Genomic DNA, 20,649 nt, shown 5'->3' with positions numbered 1-20,649 from the left:
TTAGCGCATTCAATTTTAGCGACTTTTTTTCAAATGTGCACTGAAGTCCGCTGGACATTTGTTTATCATCAATAAGACACATTTATCTTCTATTCCAGATGTTCTAAATGTTGCAAATGACATTTATCTTTTCAAATTGTCCAAAAAATGTTGCCGCAAAAAACTCTAGACCAAACCATACTTAAGGAAAACTTAGAAAAGGGAAACAAGTGACCTGAGACATTTGTGCGACATTTTTGAGACATTTGTAACAAATGTCGCAACAAGAGATCTGAAAAAAAAAAACCAGTTTAACACAAGGAAAAAGTGAGATGATAAATTACCAAAGTAGCAGATGGAAAAAAGACAAAACAAACAAATATTTGATAAATGACCCCCCCAAAGAATTCCATAGGTGCCAGGGAAGGTGGAAGGTGCCAACATCGCTTCTGCCACTTGTGCCCCAACAGTCTCAGCTTGACTGGAAGTGTTTACAGTCCCGGGACCCTATTAGTCACGTCAATCCATTGGGTTCAAGTTTATCTCTCTAAAAGGTTTGTTGTTCTACACTCACCGGCCACTTTATTAGGTACACCTGTCCAACTGCTCGTTAACACTTAATTTCTAATCAGCCAATCACATGGCGGCATTTAGGCATGTAGACATGGTCAAGACAATCTCCTGCAGTTCTCCCGAGCATCAGTATGGGGAAGAAAGGTGATTTGTGGCCTGTGAACGTGGCATGGTTGTTGGTGCCAGTAGGGCTGGTCTGAGTATTTCAGAAACTGCTGATCTACTGGGATTTTCACGCACAACAATCTCTAGGGTTTACAGAGAATGGTCCGAAAAAAAAAAAAAAAAAACCAGTGAGCGGCAGTTCTGTGGGCGGAAATGCCTTGTTGATGCCAGAGGTCAGAGGAGAATGGTCAGACTGGTTCGAGCTGATAGAAAGGCAACAGTGACTCAAATCGCCACCCGTTACAACCAAGGTAGGCAGAAGAGCATCTCTGAACGCACAGTACGTCAAACTTTGAGGCAGATGGGCTACAGCAGCAGAAGACCACACCGGGTGCCACTCCTTTCAGCTAAGAACAGGAAACTGAGGCTACAATTTGCACAAGCTCATCGAAATTGGACAGTAGAAGATTGGAAAAACGTTGCCTGGTCTGATGAGTCTCGATTTCTGCTGCGACATTCGGATGGTAGGGTCAGAATTTGGCATCAACAACATGAAAGCATGGATCCATCCTGCCTTGTATCAACGGTTCAGGCTGGTGGTGGTGGTGTCATGGATCCATCCTGCCTTGTATCAGCGGCTCAGGCTGGTGGTGGTGGTGTCATGGTGTCTTTGGGCCCCTTGGTACAACGCCACAGCCTACCTGAGTATTGTTGCTGACCATGTCCATCCCTTTATGACCACAATGTACCCTGTAACATCTGATGGCTACTTTCAGCAGGAAATCTCCTCCAAGTTTTCCAGGAATGGGATTAGTTTTCTATTATTGGTCATTGGGACCCAGGACTGAATTACATAAAAACAGAGAACTTTTATGTCTGACAATGATCTTCTCTGAGGCTTGCGGGGCACCGACAGCTGATTTGGCAGCACTGGCAGCTGGTGGCACCAAATGTCCAGTCTGGGTCAGAGGGATCCACAATCATTTGTGCCAACAAGCTGGAATTCTTAAAATTCCTTTTTCTGTAAGAGAAATACTTGTATCTATTTTAGAATAGAGAAATTCCAAAGACCAACAGATAATGAGAAGGAGAGAGAAGGTCCATCCCCCGACCTCTATGATGAGAATTGGATCAGAACATTGAATATTACATTTCTCTGTTTCTGGATATTGTCAGATGTTCCTGAATTACTTTTCCGGATGTGAATTGTGGCAGAGACTCACATTAATTCATTCCATATTTTTAGAAGTATTCTGAATATGGTAATGGGGGAACAAATGGGGACGTACTGAGTGTTAACTGTTTTAAATACAACAAGGCTCTTACTTGTTCTCCATAATATGTCCGGGTATGACCCTTTAGTCTGCGCATCACTACCTTATACTGCACTTTTATATATAAAACTATGTAAATATTATGCATTTTCATTGTATTTATCGTCAGTAATAAAGATTGTTAATTTTTTACTACAAATGTAGTGCTTGTAGCCTGCCTTATTTCTCTAGGGGGTATCCCCAGAGCATCTGGAAGAGGTTCTCATCCAGGATATCTCTGTACTTGGCCGCATTCATCTTTCCTTCCATTACACCCAGTGGTCCTGCCCCCCCCCCCCCTATGGCCTGATGCTGCCTCCATGTGTCACTGCTGGGATTGTATTTGGCAGGTGATGAGTTGCGCCTGGTTTTCTCCAACGCTTAGAATTATCACCAAAAAGTCAGAGCAGAGAATCTTATTTCTCATAGTCCGGGATCCTTCATGTGTTTTGCACACTGTATGCGGCTTTCATATGTCTTACACTGAGGAGAAGCTTCCAGACTCTACCATAAAGCCCCGACTGCTGGAGGCTGCAGTGATATGTGACTCCCATCTCCCTACTGCATCTCTGGAGCTTAGCCACAGGGATCTTGGGGTTTTTTCTTACCTCTCTCACCAAGGCTCTTCTCCCACGATTGCTTAAATTGGCTGGACAGCCTGGTTGAGCAAGAGTTGTGTTCATTTAAGGAGTATGGAGGCCACTGTGCTCTTAGGAACCTTGAGTGCTGCATAAATTCTTTTCTAACCTTGACCAGATCTGTGTCTTGCCCCAATCCTGTCTCTGAGCTCCTTGGGCAGTTGCTTAGATCTCATGATTCTCACATGCACTGTGAAGTCTTATATAGACAGGTCTGTGCATAAACAGCTGGATTCCAATGAAGGAGTAGAACCATCTCAAGGTGGATCAGAGGGAAGTGTACAGCATGTGAGCTAGATATCAGTGTCAGAGCAAAAGGGCTGAATACTTATGTGATACTTCAGTTTTTCTTGTTTAATAAATTAAGCAAAAAATATCTACATTTCTGGGGGTTTTTCTGTCAAGATGGAGCAGAATGCTGATTAATAATTAAAAAAAGATTTTTTATGATTTTACCAATTTACTGCAATGAAACAAAGAGTGAAAAATGTAAAGGGATCTGAATACTTTCCGTATCCACTATAGATAATTAGATACAAAAATTGGAAAAAATAGGAGCACAACTGTAGGAATGGTAGGTGCTTTCCCTAGATACAATCTACAAAGGTCCCATAAAATAGGCAGAACTCCAACTTTAGAGAAGGGAAAACATGAAGGTTTATTTAAACCTTTTCAATTGAGCAATACAACCTTTCTACAGAAACCTCGCTCCACTGGGACATCACCATGTGGGTGAATAAACTTACGGTACATGTTTTCGCTTTTCTAAAGTTGGAGTGCTGCCTATTTTTGGTTTTATGACAAGTTTAGATAATTATTTTATGGCTCTCTACTGCTATTTTTTTGGGAACCCTGTGGGTAAAGCATTTTTTTAAAACATCCCTTTATATATATATTTGCTATTTTATCTAAATATTTTACCATATTTAGATAATTTATAGCAGTTTTAGCATTGAATCACTAGTTTTCTATACCAATTATTTTCAGTATCATATATGGTTAGATGGGAGTATGTATGGGATTTCTAAGTAAGTAGCAGGTGTGTGGTTGAATGACCTTACCTGGTAAATAATAATAATAATAATAATTACGTTATTTATATAGCGCATACAGATTACGCAGCGCTGCACAGAACTTGTCATATCAGTCCCTGTCCTCAATGGGGCTCACAATCTAATCATCCTACCAGTATGTTTTGGAGTGTGGGAGGAAACCAGAGGACCCGGAGGAAACCCACGCAAACACGGTGAGAACATACAAACTCTTTGCAGGTGTTGACCTGGATGGCACCCAGAACCCCAGTGCTGCACCTGGTCAGTTCAAGCAGTTGTTGTAGGTATTAATGTATATTTTTAATTGTTTTTAAAATTGTCCATATTGTCTCATATTGAGTTTCATATGTGGGTGCAATGTATCAATAAAATTGATTGTACTTGCCTTTGTTACATTTGTTTCTTGTTTCTTTTTCAGTGTGTTGGCTATTTATACTATCATTGATTTTGTTGTGCATGGTCCCATTTGTGTATAAAGAGGTGTGTATGTGTGCATGTCCATTAAAGGACATCTATCACCAGGATGAAGGATTGTAAACCAAGCACACAGACATACTGGTGTATGCCCCCTCTGGTAGGATCAGTTGTTCTTTTAGCTTCTTATGCCCTAGTTTTGTTAGAAAAAAAAAGACTTTTTAAATTATGCAAATGAGCCAGAGGGGCTCCAGGCTCCATAGGAGTTAATGGAGTCTGGAGCCCCTCGGGCTCATTTGCATAATTTTTAAAGCCCCTTGTTCTTAAAAACAAGGGCATCAGAAGCTAAAAGAAGAGCAGATCCTGCCAGAGGGGGCACACACCAGTATGTCCGTGTGATTGGTTTATAATCCTTGATCTGGCGATAGAAGTCCTTTAAAAGGCATCTGCACCATCACGTTTGAAATCACCAAATTTTGCCCAGCCGATTCCTGGGACTTAGGGAACGTCATAGACGAGGATTTGAGTCGAAATTTTCACCCTGTACTTTCCAAAATCAACCAGAATCAGGAGCCATTGTCTGCTGCTGCTCTACTAGTAAGCAACCAATCACAGCTCAGCTTCTAGCAACCAATCAGAGCTCAGTTTCTTTTTTGACACAGGTCATTAATATTAGCTCTGAGCTTTGATTGGTTACAATAGGCAATTAGTATAAGACGGCTTATGTGTGATGTAATATGTGAGGTAATATATGAAATAATATGAGGTAACATGTGAGGCAATATGAGATAATATATTCTCAGTTCATACACTTATATCATCTGTGATACTCCATTCACATCCAGAGCTGCAGTCTTATCCTACCTATTATATATTCCAGTCACATCAAGAAGGGCAATCATCTATCTACCATTATATTATCTCAGATGACTGCAGCTCTAGCTGTGACTGGAGTATCAATCTGCTGTTATCATTCTTAGTATAAGACAGCTTACGCGTGAGGTAATATGATCTCAATTAAGACACTAATATCATCTGTGATACTCCCATCACATCCAGAGCTGAAGTCTTATCCTTGCTGTTAAATACTCCAGTCACAGCAAGAGCAGTTATCATCTATCTATTGTTAGATCATTTCGGATAATCCAGTCACATTCAGAGCTGCAATCACCTATCTACCGTTATATCATCTCAAATGACTGCAGCTCTGGATGTGACTGTAGAATCAATCTGCTGTTATATCATCTCTGATACTCCAGTCACATTCAGAGCAGAAGTGTTATACTTTCCATTAGATCATCTCTGCTTCTACAGTCACATCCAGAGCTGCCATCGTCTATCTAAAATGTGACTGGAGTTTATCAATCTGCCATTATTATATCATCTCATGTTTGTCTTTGCATCAGAAGGAAAAATTAAGAATATTTTGTTAACCAATTCTATTTTTAAAAGCAGTTACTTACTACATTGGGGGTTACAATTAAAACAATTATTACAAATAAATAGGCAGCACTCCAACTTTAGAAAAGTGATAACATGTAAGTTTATTCACCCGCATAGTGTTGAGCAATGCACCCTTACTCCAGAAACCTCAAAAAAGGTTGTATTGCTGTATTGTTTTGCTCATCCTTTCTCCAGAAACCTCGCTCAGCTGAAACATCACTATGTGGGTGAATAAATATAGACTTTTTCGTTTTCCTAACGTTGGAGAGCTGCCTATATTTTGTTTTGTTACAAGTGGACATTCTTGTTTTAGATAATTAGATAGATATTAGATAAGTAGATCAATTGATACAAAGATAGATAGATAATAATATTCCTCTAACAAAAATATATTTCCAATAAGGCTTAGTAAACCTTCTACAATTGCTTCCCTTCTCCCAACCCTTATTATCAAAAACAAATACTTGTTCATGAACACAATGCCAGGCCTGTAGTATAGACTGACACCCCGGCAGTGAGTCTGCATTTCCTCTGTGGCCGTCAGTCACAGTTATTGTTGCGGCTGTGGATCACCTGATGGAAACACGAGTCTATTTGCCTATGACCGCTGTCATCAGGGCGGTGACGTGACGTAGATGGTTGTGTCAACACTCAGCACATGTGCGGCCGGAGGTGTGAAGACCTCTGCAGAGTTGTCGTTGTTATGTATGCGGACAATAGGAGTCGCGTGACAGCACTACTAGTCCTGTTATCCCTGGATAGAATTTGGTCACCGATTTTGAGCTCATCCAAAAACACTGTATGTCGGTTAAGTGGAACAAATTCCGCATCTTCCCAATGAGTGATGGCATCTGCTTGGAGCCGGTCATGTTACAATGTGGGAAGTAATTTCCATACATATCTTGGCACACTGCAGGAGTCACAGGCAGGGCGACGGAACAAGAACAAAGAGGCACAGAGATGCCTCTACTGACACCTAGGCAATACCCACAACCACCTCCGCGTATACTAAACATTTACCTTGGCTTCAGTATCCATGAAGATGTTTAGACTGAGCTTAGCAGAACACATGGATGAATTCATAGAGGACGGACTGTGATAAAATGCTGATTTACTGACTTTTCTGATGTGGAAAAATCAAGCAAATGGTAAAGATACTTCCACCAGATGCAGGTGCTACAGAAGTGGAACATAGGGACATGGAGAGCAGATGTCAGGACCAGGGTCGGATTAAGACCACGATAGACTCTGGGCTTTATGAATATTATAGCCCCTACAAGTCTGGAATCACTTCCTACATCTGGTACTAGAATCAGCATTTTGGGGAATGGAGGATGAGTCCTTTCTACTTTTTGCTTTCAATCTCTGGTTTCAGGACCTTTGGAAGACATTCAAAGGTCCCGAAATGGCTCTTGTGTACACGTGTATTGTAAGCATGAACAGATGTATAAGGATTTCATGGGAGAAGTTCCTTATCAGTATAATATTTGGTGGGGGGTTTGGGTGGCCATGGGTCCCTCAGAAGGTTTGGACCCCGGGCTATCACCCAAACCACCTATATTATAATCCACTACTGATCAGGACTACTCATGCCCAGTACTAGACATTACCTTGTATAGGGTAATGGGTCTATCCGAACTATACTAGATAAAAGGAGCCCTTAAAGAGTGAAAGTGCCCAGTATAGTTGAGATTCATCACCTCCAGTAGTGGTCATGCCAAGGTAGACAATGATGACACCACAGTGCCAATATGCCACATTTCACTTTCGGACATCATCACAGTTCACTTTTCTACTTTATTTTAGGTGACCACTTTGGATTCATGTCACAAAGGTCTATTCAAGGTTCAGCATCTTCCCAGGACATCCTTCCTGAGGGTAGAGGATGTGTAAGGTCATAGGGTTCCTTATGGTGCAGTAACCTACTTGTGCACCCATATACTCCGAAACATTGAGTGACGTGTCATCAGGTTCCTCAAACTCCTGAAACCCTTCCCCTTTCTTGAGATAGGTTGGTACTTCAAATTTGGTAGACACTGGGATGGCAGCGTAGATTGAACCTCCAGAAGAATTGGGTCTCTCTAAGCTTAGGTGTGAGGAAGACAACAATCCCAATGCCTGTGGGTCCTTCTGTCCCGGAGAGTTGTTAAAGGTTTACATGGACTTTTGTAACCCCATTTCCACAAGAATTGGGTGTGACTTCCGTACCTACTCTCCCTGCCTATTACACAAATGCTGTGACGTGGGCATCATATGACAGCCCAGAGCCACCACCTCCAGAATCCTGACTAGAACACGTACTATGTGATTCCATAGAATAGATGAGTCAGTCACAACAAAACATTATTACGCATTAAGTCACAAGATTTGCCCGAAGGAACGGGATAACACCAGCTGTGCCAGCCGCCTCCACTGCCATCCCTTCCAGAATTTATTAATGCACCATATCCTTGGATGGAGCCCAACCATTGCTTAACATAATTTTTTTTAATAATTACATTACATGAGAATCCGAGGAACACTCCCATAATAAAAAATCGGAAAAGCTTGGGATTGGCACTGTTAGAAAGAAGGTTCCGGATTTATTGCAATATTAATGTTTAACATTATCTATGATACCATTGGTGTTCATAGTACCATCTTTTTAATACCTGCACAGTATTTATGTATGTCATGAGATCAAAACAAGGACTGTTCTAATGTGGGACAATTTTCTATAATGGGTTTTTTTTTTGTTCCAATATAACTTTGGCCTTTTCTTTAGTTGATCGTTGGTAAATAAACTCAAGGTTCGGGTTCAAGTTTAAACTCTAAACTCTAAAGTCAGATTTTATGGTATTTTGACTGTATTTGTTTTCATTCTCACTTTTATTTTATCAGGCAACAGTTCTCTTTTCCCCTCTCTCAGCGGGAAGTCCCAGCAATATCTCACGTCCTAGTAAATGGCTAAATCAGTTAACTAACCTTTATAATTGTCTCTGAAGTTAAGAATTACTCCTCTTAATGCTGAACTCTAATACCCAGAAGTGTAATGGTTCCACTAGAAGTCATCAGAGATTCCGTATTCATTATCACATGGTTTGCTGTACCCACATCTGAAAGAACTATGGACTTTCCATTGGAGTCAGAATACCACTTTTGGGTGATTGGTTCTAGTTTTAGTTAATACTTTTGTCCTTAAAATATATGAATTATCTTAATCTGCTGAAACTTTCCTTAGATCTTCTATAGTTTATGAATACCCCAATATTTTTGGATTAGTTCCACCTTTTTATTTGCATGGGGATGAGCAACTAGTCTCTAATCTCTCTTCACAATACCGACACAATATACGTTTTTAGAATGTTTTCGATTATCTGGGCCTTCATTTACAAATTTAGGTATGAAACCGTTTGTCAGGCGGTCAAATCACTGCCCACTTGGTACACCCCTTTTTATGGCATACTTTATTGCCATCCAAATTCTTACTTCCAGTTACGGAAATGAAACATATCCATGTCAAGGTAAATCTAAGAACTAAATGATTCCCATTTAAAGACTATAAGATTCTATCCATTAAAACAAACACAGTATTCCATGTAATCCAGTTATATTCATTTGTTACAATGTTATAGACCCTCAACAATATAATAGTGTATCCCCTTAACCCATGAGCAAATTGGCATATGTAGGCGTGAAAGGGGTACCCATTGCGGTGCCACTGAGCTAAAATGGAATCAAACAGTTAAAGCAAAATAATGCAAATTTTTGTACATATTTGACCTCTGACTGGCAGGAGGTTGCTGGATCCCACCATAGAATGTGCCATCTGGTTCACGAATATTCTCTGCCTAATTATTTGGACCATTATGTTGAAGTCATGATACCCCTTGCAGCAAAGTTTATGAACTCACTGTCTGAGTATACTTCCAGTCATGAGGCAGAAAAGCAGAGTTCATTCTCCCGGAAGCAGGTATAAGTTTACCTATATCAGAAGTGCAGCATAGTGGATGGGAGGCAAAGGGCTGTATATCACAAGTTCTTCCCCCCCCTACGTGAATGACAAACTACATACCACAGATTAATGGATACTTAAATGTAAGTAAAACTTTACCATTGTGCAGAGATCTGTGACACACACGCAAGGTCACACACAGCCTACAAAACTAAAATAGGAGTCAACCTAAAAAAAAAAACAAGACATAGAAATAAGATTTTTACTAAATGGATGTTCTTGATCACTGCCAGACAATGCCCCTTAGAGTCTTCTCATCGCTTGTCTCATAGTGTTCACTGGTCTTATAACAATCTGAAGGACTCCATACTTGTGCCACCTTCCTTGAAGTGTCCCAAATTTGTATCACTTGTCTTCTCCAGCAGATCTGAACTTGTACCTGTGCCACCTGTTCTGACCAGAGTCTGGATACGGACTTGAAACCCATTATTGGGCATTGACCTGCTCACTCATTATGGTCCTAACCTGTCCCTTCAGTGTAATGCACTACTGTCACTAATCTGGTCACCCCCACCAGCACTTCTCCAAGAGGTAGTTACCTGATGTTTTACCTGCATTAAAGCCCAGAACTCTATCGGGGGTGAAATCAGGCAATGCACTTTGGAATAGCCCCATGGCAAGCTGGTTTGGTAACAAAGTGGGTTCACACTTACCGCATTACATATCCACATAGAAAAATCTGTCGAAGGCCATGACAATCGTCCTACATAGATGGAATCAAGAATCCAACTAATTCCAAATCTTCAGTCGAAGACAAATTGTCAATACGAAGAACTAATGAGGGTTTGATCAAAAAGGTGGAGCCTGTAAACGTCACCATGGTGTAAAACATTCTTTGATTATAGATTGATTGTAAATCAAGAGGGAGTTAGAGATACAGTAGCAAGTAGCAGAAGTTCTGGTGCCCTTTCCACCAGACCTATTGGAGCCGGTAGAAATCGCAAGGGCAGATAGTTTGGATAATTGGGATCCAGCTGACGGCCAAAAATTGCAGACACAAGTGTCCATGGACAGAGGGCAGAGTCCTCCGGTATAGCCAGACGATTGTAGACAAACACAAATCATCAGTAGCCGACCTGCAGGGACATGACCTGGAACTATCAGTGTCAATGACCTTTGGCTTTGAATGTTATGGATGACACCTCATCCACAGGACTGCAGCTCTCCCTTGTGTTGTATGGATAGAGGAGAATGTGTAGACACTCCATAGAATTGAAAGTCTACTATACACAACCATAGTTTCTCCATGGCTATGGTGTCCTTTTCCTTACATACTCACGAATCGTCTTGAAGCTACATAGAACATGTTATGCGTCTTTGTGAAATCTACCTACCTATGAAGATTGAGTTATCATAAGACACTTAGCTAGTAAGGAGAAGTCATCCGGATAACTTACAGCATGGGCTCAACAATCCTGGATGTTCTTCAGATCATGTTGTGTACTCTAGGACTACCGTATAAAAGGGGGATCACACAAAAGGTTTAGGACAATTAATACACTGTAATTGAAGTGGATCCATTCCGATACTTGATAAGGTTCTGTTGCCGGACTTTGGGGTGTATAGCAGACATAAGACTAGACAAGATCTAACCCTGCTGCTAATCTGCTGCTGGAGGGAACCTACAGACAACTTTGTGCCAAATACATTAGCAAGAATATCCTCTGAGTGCATATTGCATTACAATGTAAAGAACTTGTCATTGTTGACATATACATCAAAGAAGAGTGTTCTTTAGGGCTCTGCAGCTTTAGAATTAAGCTCTGATTAAAAGCATTGTGGGCAGGTTGATCTCAAGTCTATATGCATTAAAACCATGGAAATATTCCCTTCAATCAGCGTTGACAATGCAGTAATGCAGACAGTGTTAAGAAAAATGTCACACACACAGAATGTTCTAACTAAATTTATATTTATTATTCTTTTAAATAAGGTCATAAAAAAGTGGGCTGTGTTAATAGAAATGCACATTCAGAATAAATAGGACACTGCATATACACATTCATGGCAAATTTTGAAAAAAATTCATCATATACAAATATTTCATAAATTAGGCATCTGGTGGAGGCGCTTTATAGAGGACTATACAATAACTTAGTTGGAATGGCTGCATTTGAAGTAAGAGAACTTTTAAGGCAGCGGGGTCTATGTACAGGGTATATACAGATATTTACAATGGATGAACAAGATGGACATCAGGGGACCCTCCGCTTATGTCATCATGACAAGGCATCTGCCACCTTGATCAAAGACCAGCATCATGGGATGTGGACCCCCTTACTGCACTGGTGAATCCCCTCCGACGTCACAGACCCCCCAGACCTGAGGAGCTCAGAGACTATTACATGTCACTTGTCCCATCTCCAGCCTTGGGAATGGACCACCATGTAGTACAAGACTCCGACACAGGAGGAGAGAAGAGGAAGTGAAAGACTCAACTCATATTCTGAGTGGAAGACAAGTCAAGCCAAAGCACCAAAATATCTGACCGGTGCCAACACTTATTGATCCCACAATCGGTCACCGACGGTGGTGGGAGAGAATGGAAATGCAAAGGAGGAAAAAAAAAAAATGGCTTCTTGAAGTCCGTCTTGTCACATTCCAGTAAGTGCAGTGGACACTGAAGATTTAGAAAAGCATGGATGACTTTTTTCCCCAAAAGCTTCACCAACCCTGTCTATTGATTGGGGGCAGCCCATCCATTTCCAGTACAATGGAAAGAAGCCATGCTTTTCTAATCCCAAAATGTACATACGTTGAGGAGGGGGGGGGGGGGGGGCATAAAAACCTACCGGATGGTTCACCATGTGACTGGGCTCTCAATAGAAAATACTGACAACTGGGTCTTCATATACAAAGGTTAACAACAACCATTATAAATAAAAAGGACTATGCTGCTCATAGAGTCCGCGCCACAGCTCACACTGTATAAAAATAAATATATTAATCTCTACATTGACATATACAATATACAGCACGGGAGGGTAAGGAGGAATTAAGGTGGAGGTGGAGAGGAGGGGGGGGGGTGTTAAATGGTTGTAACAGCAGCAAATTGTTAGAATCTCAGTCCAAATTGTCCTTCCATGAAAATCCTTCTTTGTAACAGTTCACGTATTGGATGGGGAGGGGAATGTAAACTTCTTCAAAGTCTCCATGAAAGGACTACAGTGGCCCTCACCAAGTCAATGGCTGCAGAAGGCTGTCACAAAGCGACCTATGAAAGGAGCCGTGACATTTGTCCTTTTTGTATTAAATATAAGCAGCAAAGGCTTCAGTGCTTCATAGATGGCGTCTCCATGTAGAGCTCCGCTTGGGTCTTCTCACAGTAAAGTTTAAAGACTGCAGAACCCGTGTAATGGATCCACGACATTACAAGTTCACCCTGATGGGAATAACAAATAACAGTCAATGATTGGCTTAAAGGGAACCTACCACCACAAATCTACCTATAAAGGTAGATTGGGTGGTAGGTGGGTCAATGGGACGTGAGGATAGCCCTTTTAAGGGCTAATCCTCACGTCCCTGCACTTTTTTGAGAACTTTAATTTGATATTTATTCAAATGTACTTATGCGGCTACCGGGGCGTGGAGTAGCCGCTTATGAGATTACACGAGGCGGCTACTCCACGCCCCGGTAGCCACTTTACTCCTCCTACTCACCCATCTTCGGCGCGCAGCTCCGCGTAGCTGCGCGCCCTCGTCCGGCGAGCCTGCCGTCTGCGCATGCGCAGAAGAGCAGGCCCGCGCCTGTTTCGGAGTTGTGACCGCGCAGGCGCGGGCCTGCTCTTCTGCGCATGCGCAGACGGCAGGCTCGCCGGACGAGGGCGCGCAGCTACGCGGAGCTGCGCGCCGAAGATGGGTGAGTAGGAGGAGTAAAGTGGCTACCGGGGCGTGGAGTAGCCGCCTCGTGTAATCTCATAAGCGGCTACTCCACGCCCCGGTAGCCACATAAGTACATTTGAATAAATATCAAATTAAAGTTCTCAAAAAAGTGCAGGGACGTGAGGATTAGCCCTTAAAAGGGCTATCCTCACGTCCCAATGATCCACCTACCACCCAATCTACCTTTATAGGTAGATTTGTGGTGGTAGGTGCCCTTTAAAGTCTGGGCCTTGGGGCATCGTGTAATCACATTTCTTGGAGGGGCCCTTGAAGGAAGCTACAATGGGGTCTTACCGTTTCCGGCTCTTGACTTCCCAGCCATCTCTACATTTTTCGAATACCAGTTCACCACCAGGAGTTATTCGACTTTCTTTTAAATCCTTCAGACAGAAAGTGAATCTAGAAATAAAAAAATATGAAAGTGTTTATTGTTAATAAAGAGAAACATTCACATTACAGTCCAAGATTGAAAGTGTGAAGCAAAGTCTACTCTAATTGGGTCATCTAGTTTGGCCTCCCAAGTAGATTATATATGGCTGAACTTAAGGCCAATCTGATGCGAGGAATAAGGAGTGTTCCAGTGCCTGTGGGAGGAGGATCACAGGGAATATCTTCCAGATTAACAAGGCTTCACCCAATATCCATCAAAGTCTCCTCTATAGTGAAGAGGATTGGGAGAGATTCTTCTACTGTGGACCCAAGACCCAATTTTAGCAAAGAAGGAACCACCATGTAAAATACCATAGAGGGCAGCGGATGTCCAGCAATATATAGTACACCCAGACTACTGTACGGGAGAACTCGAACCTGTGGTCACAGACAGTACCTGGACTGGAACAGTGTTTAAATGAGAGGCCACTTTAACTCTTGTTCTACCCATCCCAGACCCGTACATCACCAGGACACTCACTTATGTTGTGTTTCTCCAGACTTCACCCGGATACGACGGATGTGCAGCTCTTTATCAGCTCCCTTGGACCCAAACCAATAACTGGAGCTCCAGAAATTGTACCAGGGCTGTTTAGTCCCTTCCCATTTCAGCTTGATGGACATGAGATCACCGACGTCTTCCTCATTGTACACCAGGAAAGTGTTGGTGAAATTGTATCCGATCTGCTCGGGTCTAAAAACAGATGAGGTTTTAGCTACAGATCAGACATAAGATGGAGCTCGGATATGGCGGCACAATGGATCCAGTCTATACTCACACAGTCAGGGACAGAGGGATGGAGTCATTCATGGTCCCAGCCAGGATGACTGAGAAGGTAGGTTCAGTGGTCTCCTGCTCATGGATGTAGTTGAAGATGTGCATCTTGAGTTGGTAGTGGTAAACTGTAAGAGCAAGTGATGTAGTGGTGTTAAAATGTTAACCTGTACTAAGAATATTGTGGTTTTACTTTCCAGGATAGTCGTTAATCACCCTCTTCCCCTCCTGTAAGTCTTATGACTATGCAACTATTTTCGATTTGGGATATGGGAGACACTAGTGTGCTATACAATTTACCCTTGCAGATACATACCCCCCACCCATGTATCACAGGTACATACCCCCCCCCTGTATCACAGGCACTTACCTTTGTATGGCATGTGTGCCCGGGTCTTCAGGTACATTTTGCTGTTTCTTTTACTAGTGCTCTTTTTGGCATTATAACCAATGGCGTTACATCGGTTCTTGCGACAACTCAGGCAGATTCCTTTCTTGAAGCGATTGGAGTCGGTACATTGGAAGGCGAAACTCTCCTTGTCCTTATTAATGAGAGAATCCACAAAGAGATGCACGGATCGCTCGTGTTCACACTTCACAGCGTCCCCAATATCTAAGGGGTAAAAGAAAAACAATGTCACAAAAGCCAAATAGTCATCAACTACAGTATTATAGCAGTTCTATTTTTGTACCTAAGGGGCAGTATTATAGTAGTTATATTCTTGTACATAGGGGGCAGTATTATAGTAGTTATATTCTTGTACATAGGGAGCAGTATTATAGTAGTTATATTCCTGTACATGGGGGGCAGTATTATAGTAGTTATATTCTTGTACATAGGAGGCAGTATTATAGTAGTTATATTCTTGTACATAGGGGGCAGTATTATAGTAGTTATATTCTTGTACATAGGGGCAGTATTATAGTAGTTATATTCCTGTACATAGGGGGCAGTATTATAGTAGTTATATTCCTGTACATAGGGGGCAGTATTATAGTAGTTATATTCCTGTACATAGGGGGCAGTATTATAGTAGTTATATTCTTGTTTATAGAAGCTGTAAATTTACCAAAATGTAACTTACTTCCATAGGCTAGAGCTCCCAAGACATCTGACAAGCCACATCCTGGCTGATAGTCGCCACCATTGGGATAGATGTCGATGTGGCCAATGGGCATTTTGATGCCAATGCTCACTCCTAGCGCCTCCCTGGTGTATGTATGAAGAACATCTACAAATTCCGCATCATCCGGAGAGAGGCGTTTATGAGCTTCTACATCTTCAAACATTGGACCTGCTGGATCCAAGCCTGAAACATAAATTATGAAGAAGAGTTCTAGTAGTTGATATTTACTGATAATTCCAAAAAATTGATTTTACCAAGATTCCAAACCAGACAAGTATACATGTAGATGTGCCTGTACACAAAGTCATTGATAGGTTCAGGACAGATGGAAAAACCCTCCAATATCCTTGTATGTTCAGGCCACTAAGATTTGGCGATATTTACTTTCCCAAGATACTTAGCAATGGTAATCCAAGTATTATGGTCTAATCTCTTCCGATCAAGATTATAGGGAATGAGAGAACAATCTAGATCTGGTATGAGCTGGATGCCAAGAGCTTGGGCCATACAGTCTTACATACCTGTAATGCGGCCAAGTGTTCCCGAAACATAATTTCCGGCAAAGCCTGCAACGTGTGCGCCGAGACTGTATCCAATAAGATGGACGTTTTTAAGGGACATATTTCCTTTCTCCTGCAAGTAAATAGACAGACATTATTCCATCTGATCCATTCAATGCAATCCTATTAACAGTAAGTGTCCAGTAGGTCTTGGAGGCAGTAGCCAACCTTGACCATAACTGGATAAAAGTGCTAGGAGTGTATCCACATAAGGTCACGTTCTCACCTGTAACCAGTCTATTAGTACTGCAGTTTCTATCCCAACAAGCTTTGTGTGATTGACGGCATCGGGGTAGAGTTGATGAGCGAGAGACATCCAGTCCACGACTATGATGTTGGCATAACTCTCCCTCTGCTGAAGAGCCTGCACCAGCTTGTGCAACCAGTTCTCAAACAGTCCAGACATCTGAAGATAAAGAGGTGAAGATTTAGCAATGCAACAACATGTGCCAAGTATCTTCAGGAGAACTTTGCTCTTGGTGACACAACTGGCAAACTGTGTCCATGTATCCCCATAGCTGCACTACTGGCTTTACCCCATGGTTTGCTGAGTTCTTGGCTTTAGCTGTAGGTTCACATTCAATGTACAATGCCACCTAATAGAGGTTCTATCATTTATAAGTTACGGTGGAACTCAAAAATTTTAAATAAATCTCTAGTTTGGATAGATAGATAGTCTTTCAGACAAGTTTAATTGTAGAAAACCTCAAGTAATTCTTAGATTATCTGGTTACGTTGTATCTCACATCACATTCTACAGCTATATACTACACAGCAGCATCTACAGAACATACCGTCCACCCATGGATGACGATGAAAGTCTTTGCTGATGAGTTGTAGTGACAGTTTTGCAGGCAGTCATCATTCTGGGGGTCCAGGTAACAACCCTCATCAGGATTGGCAGAGAAGTGGGCATTGAATTGTATATGAGGTTTCTTAGGTGCCAAGTCTTCATCAGCCTCTTTTAATAAATTAGCAATCGTGTCATCTGCAAGCAACAAACAAAGAGTTAATCTGCTGGTAGCATTACACATGTTAGAAACCCATTTGCTCTTAAGGGGACAATAGCTGCTGACGCTATTGTTGTATAACTGGTCAAAAAACTTTGTATCCAGTGTTTAATTGTAAAGTAATAAGAAGATATCTACAAGCTCCGCTGCTGCCTCTATAGGTGGAAAAGAGGTACTGCACCTTTCTGGATGATCCCTAACCATAGATTTAGCCGCAGGCATATAAAGACACATTACATGACTAACACCCAGACAGAAACATTACAACCAATAATTACAGATGCAAACCCCGTGAGAGAATGAAGTGACCCACTTGTCTTAATAACCAGGCGACTTATGCAGTGGAGTCATTAAAATGTCAGATGAATCAAATGCTTATAGGAATTTCTAGTGTAACCACAAATTTTTAAAGGTTTTTTTAATTTTTTTTTTTAACACTTTGCCTACCAGCTGCTATCGAACATGGCAGCCAACTGGTTACACAAATTCTGAATAGTGAATTGAAACATTAATGCCCTCCCTATCATTATCCAGCAGCGTCTATCTTACAGGTGCACATTGCAAATCGCTCTTTTGTTGCGTTGTGTCGCACAGATGTCTTATTATGCAAAATGCAACGTGCGTCCAAAAGCGACACAGCGGAAGCTACAATTCTCCAGAGATTTATCCATCGCCAGATTGGCCCAGACATCTGAGACCACCACCATGTGGATTAATAACAATCCCCAAGTCCCATTGTTTCCCCCTCCTGGGTAGCAGTAATACAATTAGCAGCAGCATTGTGCACTTGGGGTACCATGAGATCTATGAGGTCTAGTAGTGGAGGGGGATTCATCAAGATGATAAATTATCATCATATTATGAATTTTCAGAAGTAATTTCTAAACTTATTAAAGTGATGAATGAGGCAACGAGTTTTCTCTATCAAAACAATCAACATAAAACCAGCAGCAGAATACATTGTAACTTTATACACATACTGGATAGGCGGATAATAGTTAATGTATATATCCCACAGAGTGGAATATATTCCAACACATAATACAAACACTATCATTTGTACTATCCACATATATAAAATACATCATAGATCATTTCCACACTGCCTTATTTACTGCAACAATCAAATACATCATCCACAAACCCAAATATCTACACATTCCATATACTATTCACATCCCCAGATCTATAATAATCATGTATAACATCTACACAACAATCAATAGACTTTACACATCTAAATATTTATAAAATGTTACAAAGTAACAGACTCCCGATGTGTCATCTATATCCCCATTACCCTGATACATGTGGCTGATCACAGAGAGCACTAGAGTTATACAGTCCAGAGACACTTGTAGTCTCCCAGCAGACAGGGGAGAGGCAATAGCCACGTGTCCTGTGTAATCTCCATTCATTCTCACTATGGGGGGTCTTTAGTCCTGCAGGTGATCAGACTCCCCCCTAAGTGAAGAGACCACTCACCTTTTAATATCCCCTCCTCAGCCAGTACAGAGGCTTCTACAAGGGGCACTGCCAACCCCAGGCACATCCACAAGAAGCCATAGAAGAGCGGCATCACTGCTGTACAGGGGCTGTGGAGGGATTGATCCCTATAGATGAGGAGTTATTAGGGGCTTCAGCTGAGCAGCAGCTCCTCCTCACATAGAACACTGACTGCACTGACACAATGTAACGAGCTGCCGGCTGTTAATACTCCAGCGAGGGTCACATGACCCATCGGCCGATCTGTGCCTGTTACATAGGAGCCCGGTGCTGCTCTCTGATTGGTCACACCTCTCACACGCCCAAAAATCAGAGAGGGAGCGTGTATGAAGAATGAATGGGGAAGAATGGGGATGTTCACACCTCCACGAGAGGCAAACAATGCGGCTCCTGTCTGCTGACTGGAAAGTGTGTGTCCTCCCAGTGTAACCTGACACAAGCAGGGGGCGCTGTGACATCAGAGGGAGAGGCAATAACATGTCACATGTGCCCTCAGAGCTGAACTCTGCATACAGCTCATTCCCTCAGAGCTGAACGCTCCATACACTCCATTCCCTCAGAGCTGAACTCTCCCTACAGCCCATTCACTCAGAGCTGAACTCTCCCTACAGCCCATTCCCTCAGAGCTGAACTCTATACAGCCCATTCTCTCAGAGCTGATGAATCCTCCATACATCCCATTCCCTCAGAACTGAACTCAACAGATTTGTCTCTGGATCCTTGTGTGCCCCCTGAGTGCTGCTTCTGTTATATCAGCCACATTCTGCTGTTTATGCAGGAAACAAAACATAAATTCTGCAGCCACATTCATATACCAAGAAAATCCATCCTGATAACCCAGGGACATTACTCATAGATCCAGGCACCGGGACTGTGATATCTTCTTATATTTGTTATCCACGACCTCCTTCCTTCTAAAATTAACTTTAAAAGTTATGTTAATTAGTCATAAGGGATCTAGGGGGTATTACCAGAGCCCCTCTGTGCTGTAGCTTCACAGGCTGTTATATTGTGCAGGAGATTTGACATTATGTGAGATTTCATCAGACAGAGGAAGGATAGACAGTATAACAGCCTGTTAAGCTGCAGCACAGAGGGGCTCTGGTAACAAAAGAGCACTTCTGATGCATTAGCATAATTGTAAAAGTTGATATTAGAAGGAAGATAACACTGATAACAAATATAAGAAGATACCACAGTCCCGGTGCCTGGATCTATGAGTAATGTCCCGGGTTTATCAGGATGGAATCTGATGGTAGATTTCCTTTAAAGGGAACCTTACAACATCAGACAAGCGCTGTAACTAATCGTAGGAATTATTGTCCTGTTTAAAATAAAAAAAGGAATAAGGAAAAAAATCTGAAGGAAAATATTGATAAGATAAGAAATATTAGTGACTATACTGAATGGTAAGCTTGTAGGTTCACTACTTATTATTGTTATCCCCATGACTGATGGACCCCCACCGATCCTGAGAACAGGGGTCCGGCCCACACTAATCAATATCAATCAGTTCTCACTCCATCCGTTACTATGGGAGTCAGAAATTACCAGGATCAGGATCCGGACGTCCTCTGTCCCTCTAGTCTCTGGGGTCGGCACCGCAGAAGCACAGGAAGAATCTGAAGAATCTGCGGGAGACAAGACCAGGGGATTGTGGGGACATTAGTGACTGGTGAGTCCTGATATGGAGACCCCCAACCATCCTCTCTACTTGGTCTGATAGGGGAGGGGTACAGAGGATGTCACAGAGTCATGTACTTACCTGGAAGACCTCTGCCCTCTGCTGCTTCTGCTGCAGAAAGAGAGAGAATAAATATCAGTCACATCAGTGCATGGAGGAAGATAA

General features: G+C 42.0%; 1 protein-coding gene across 2 annotated transcripts; it reads right to left on the bottom strand.

The window, feature by feature from the left end:
• Positions 1-11,639: 11,639 nt before the first annotated feature.
• On the bottom strand, positions 11,640-20,599 carry LIPG (lipase G, endothelial type). 2 transcript variants are annotated; one of them, XM_072133190.1, is made up of 11 exons: positions 20,566-20,599; positions 20,352-20,431; positions 17,079-17,272; positions 16,511-16,690; positions 16,246-16,357; positions 15,683-15,907; positions 14,968-15,210; positions 14,602-14,725; positions 14,304-14,516; positions 13,688-13,792; positions 11,640-12,893 (listed from the first exon to the last, which is right to left on the bottom strand). In XM_072133190.1, the coding sequence occupies exons 4-11, from the start codon at positions 16,688-16,690 to the stop codon at positions 12,881-12,883; spliced, it is 1,215 nt and encodes a 404-aa protein (XP_071989291.1). In that variant the 5' UTR covers positions 17,079-17,272; positions 20,352-20,431; positions 20,566-20,599; the 3' UTR covers positions 11,640-12,880. The 2 variants fall into 2 exon arrangements, with proteins under 2 accessions (XP_071989291.1, XP_071989286.1); XM_072133185.1 differs by lacking the exons at positions 20,352-20,431; positions 20,566-20,599 and adding an exon at positions 18,780-19,034.
• Between the last annotated feature and the right edge of the window lie 50 nt (positions 20,600-20,649).

Source organism: Engystomops pustulosus, chromosome 1, assembly GCF_040894005.1.
Source record: "Engystomops pustulosus chromosome 1, aEngPut4.maternal, whole genome shotgun sequence".
Taxonomy (NCBI): Eukaryota; Metazoa; Chordata; class Amphibia; order Anura; family Leptodactylidae; genus Engystomops; species Engystomops pustulosus.
The sequence above is the reverse complement of the archived record's forward strand: the minus strand, read 5'-3'. Positions and strand labels throughout refer to the sequence as shown.

What these genes read in the sequence shown, in the direction of transcription:
- LIPG (XM_072133185.1), bottom strand. Translation starts at nt 18,873, where the DNA reads ATGCCGCTCTTCTATGGCTTCTTGTGGATGTGCCTGGGGTTGGCAGTG. An exon ending in TGAGGAGGGGATATTAAAAG is followed by an intron (nt 17,273 to 18,779) that starts GTGAGTGGTCTC and finishes TGTTGCTTGCAG; the next exon opens with ATGACACGATTGCTAATTTA. An exon ending in TCTGGAGAAACACAACATAA is followed by an intron (nt 13,793 to 14,303) that starts GTGAGTGTCCTG and finishes TTTTATTTCTAG; the next exon opens with ATTCACTTTCTGTCTGAAGG.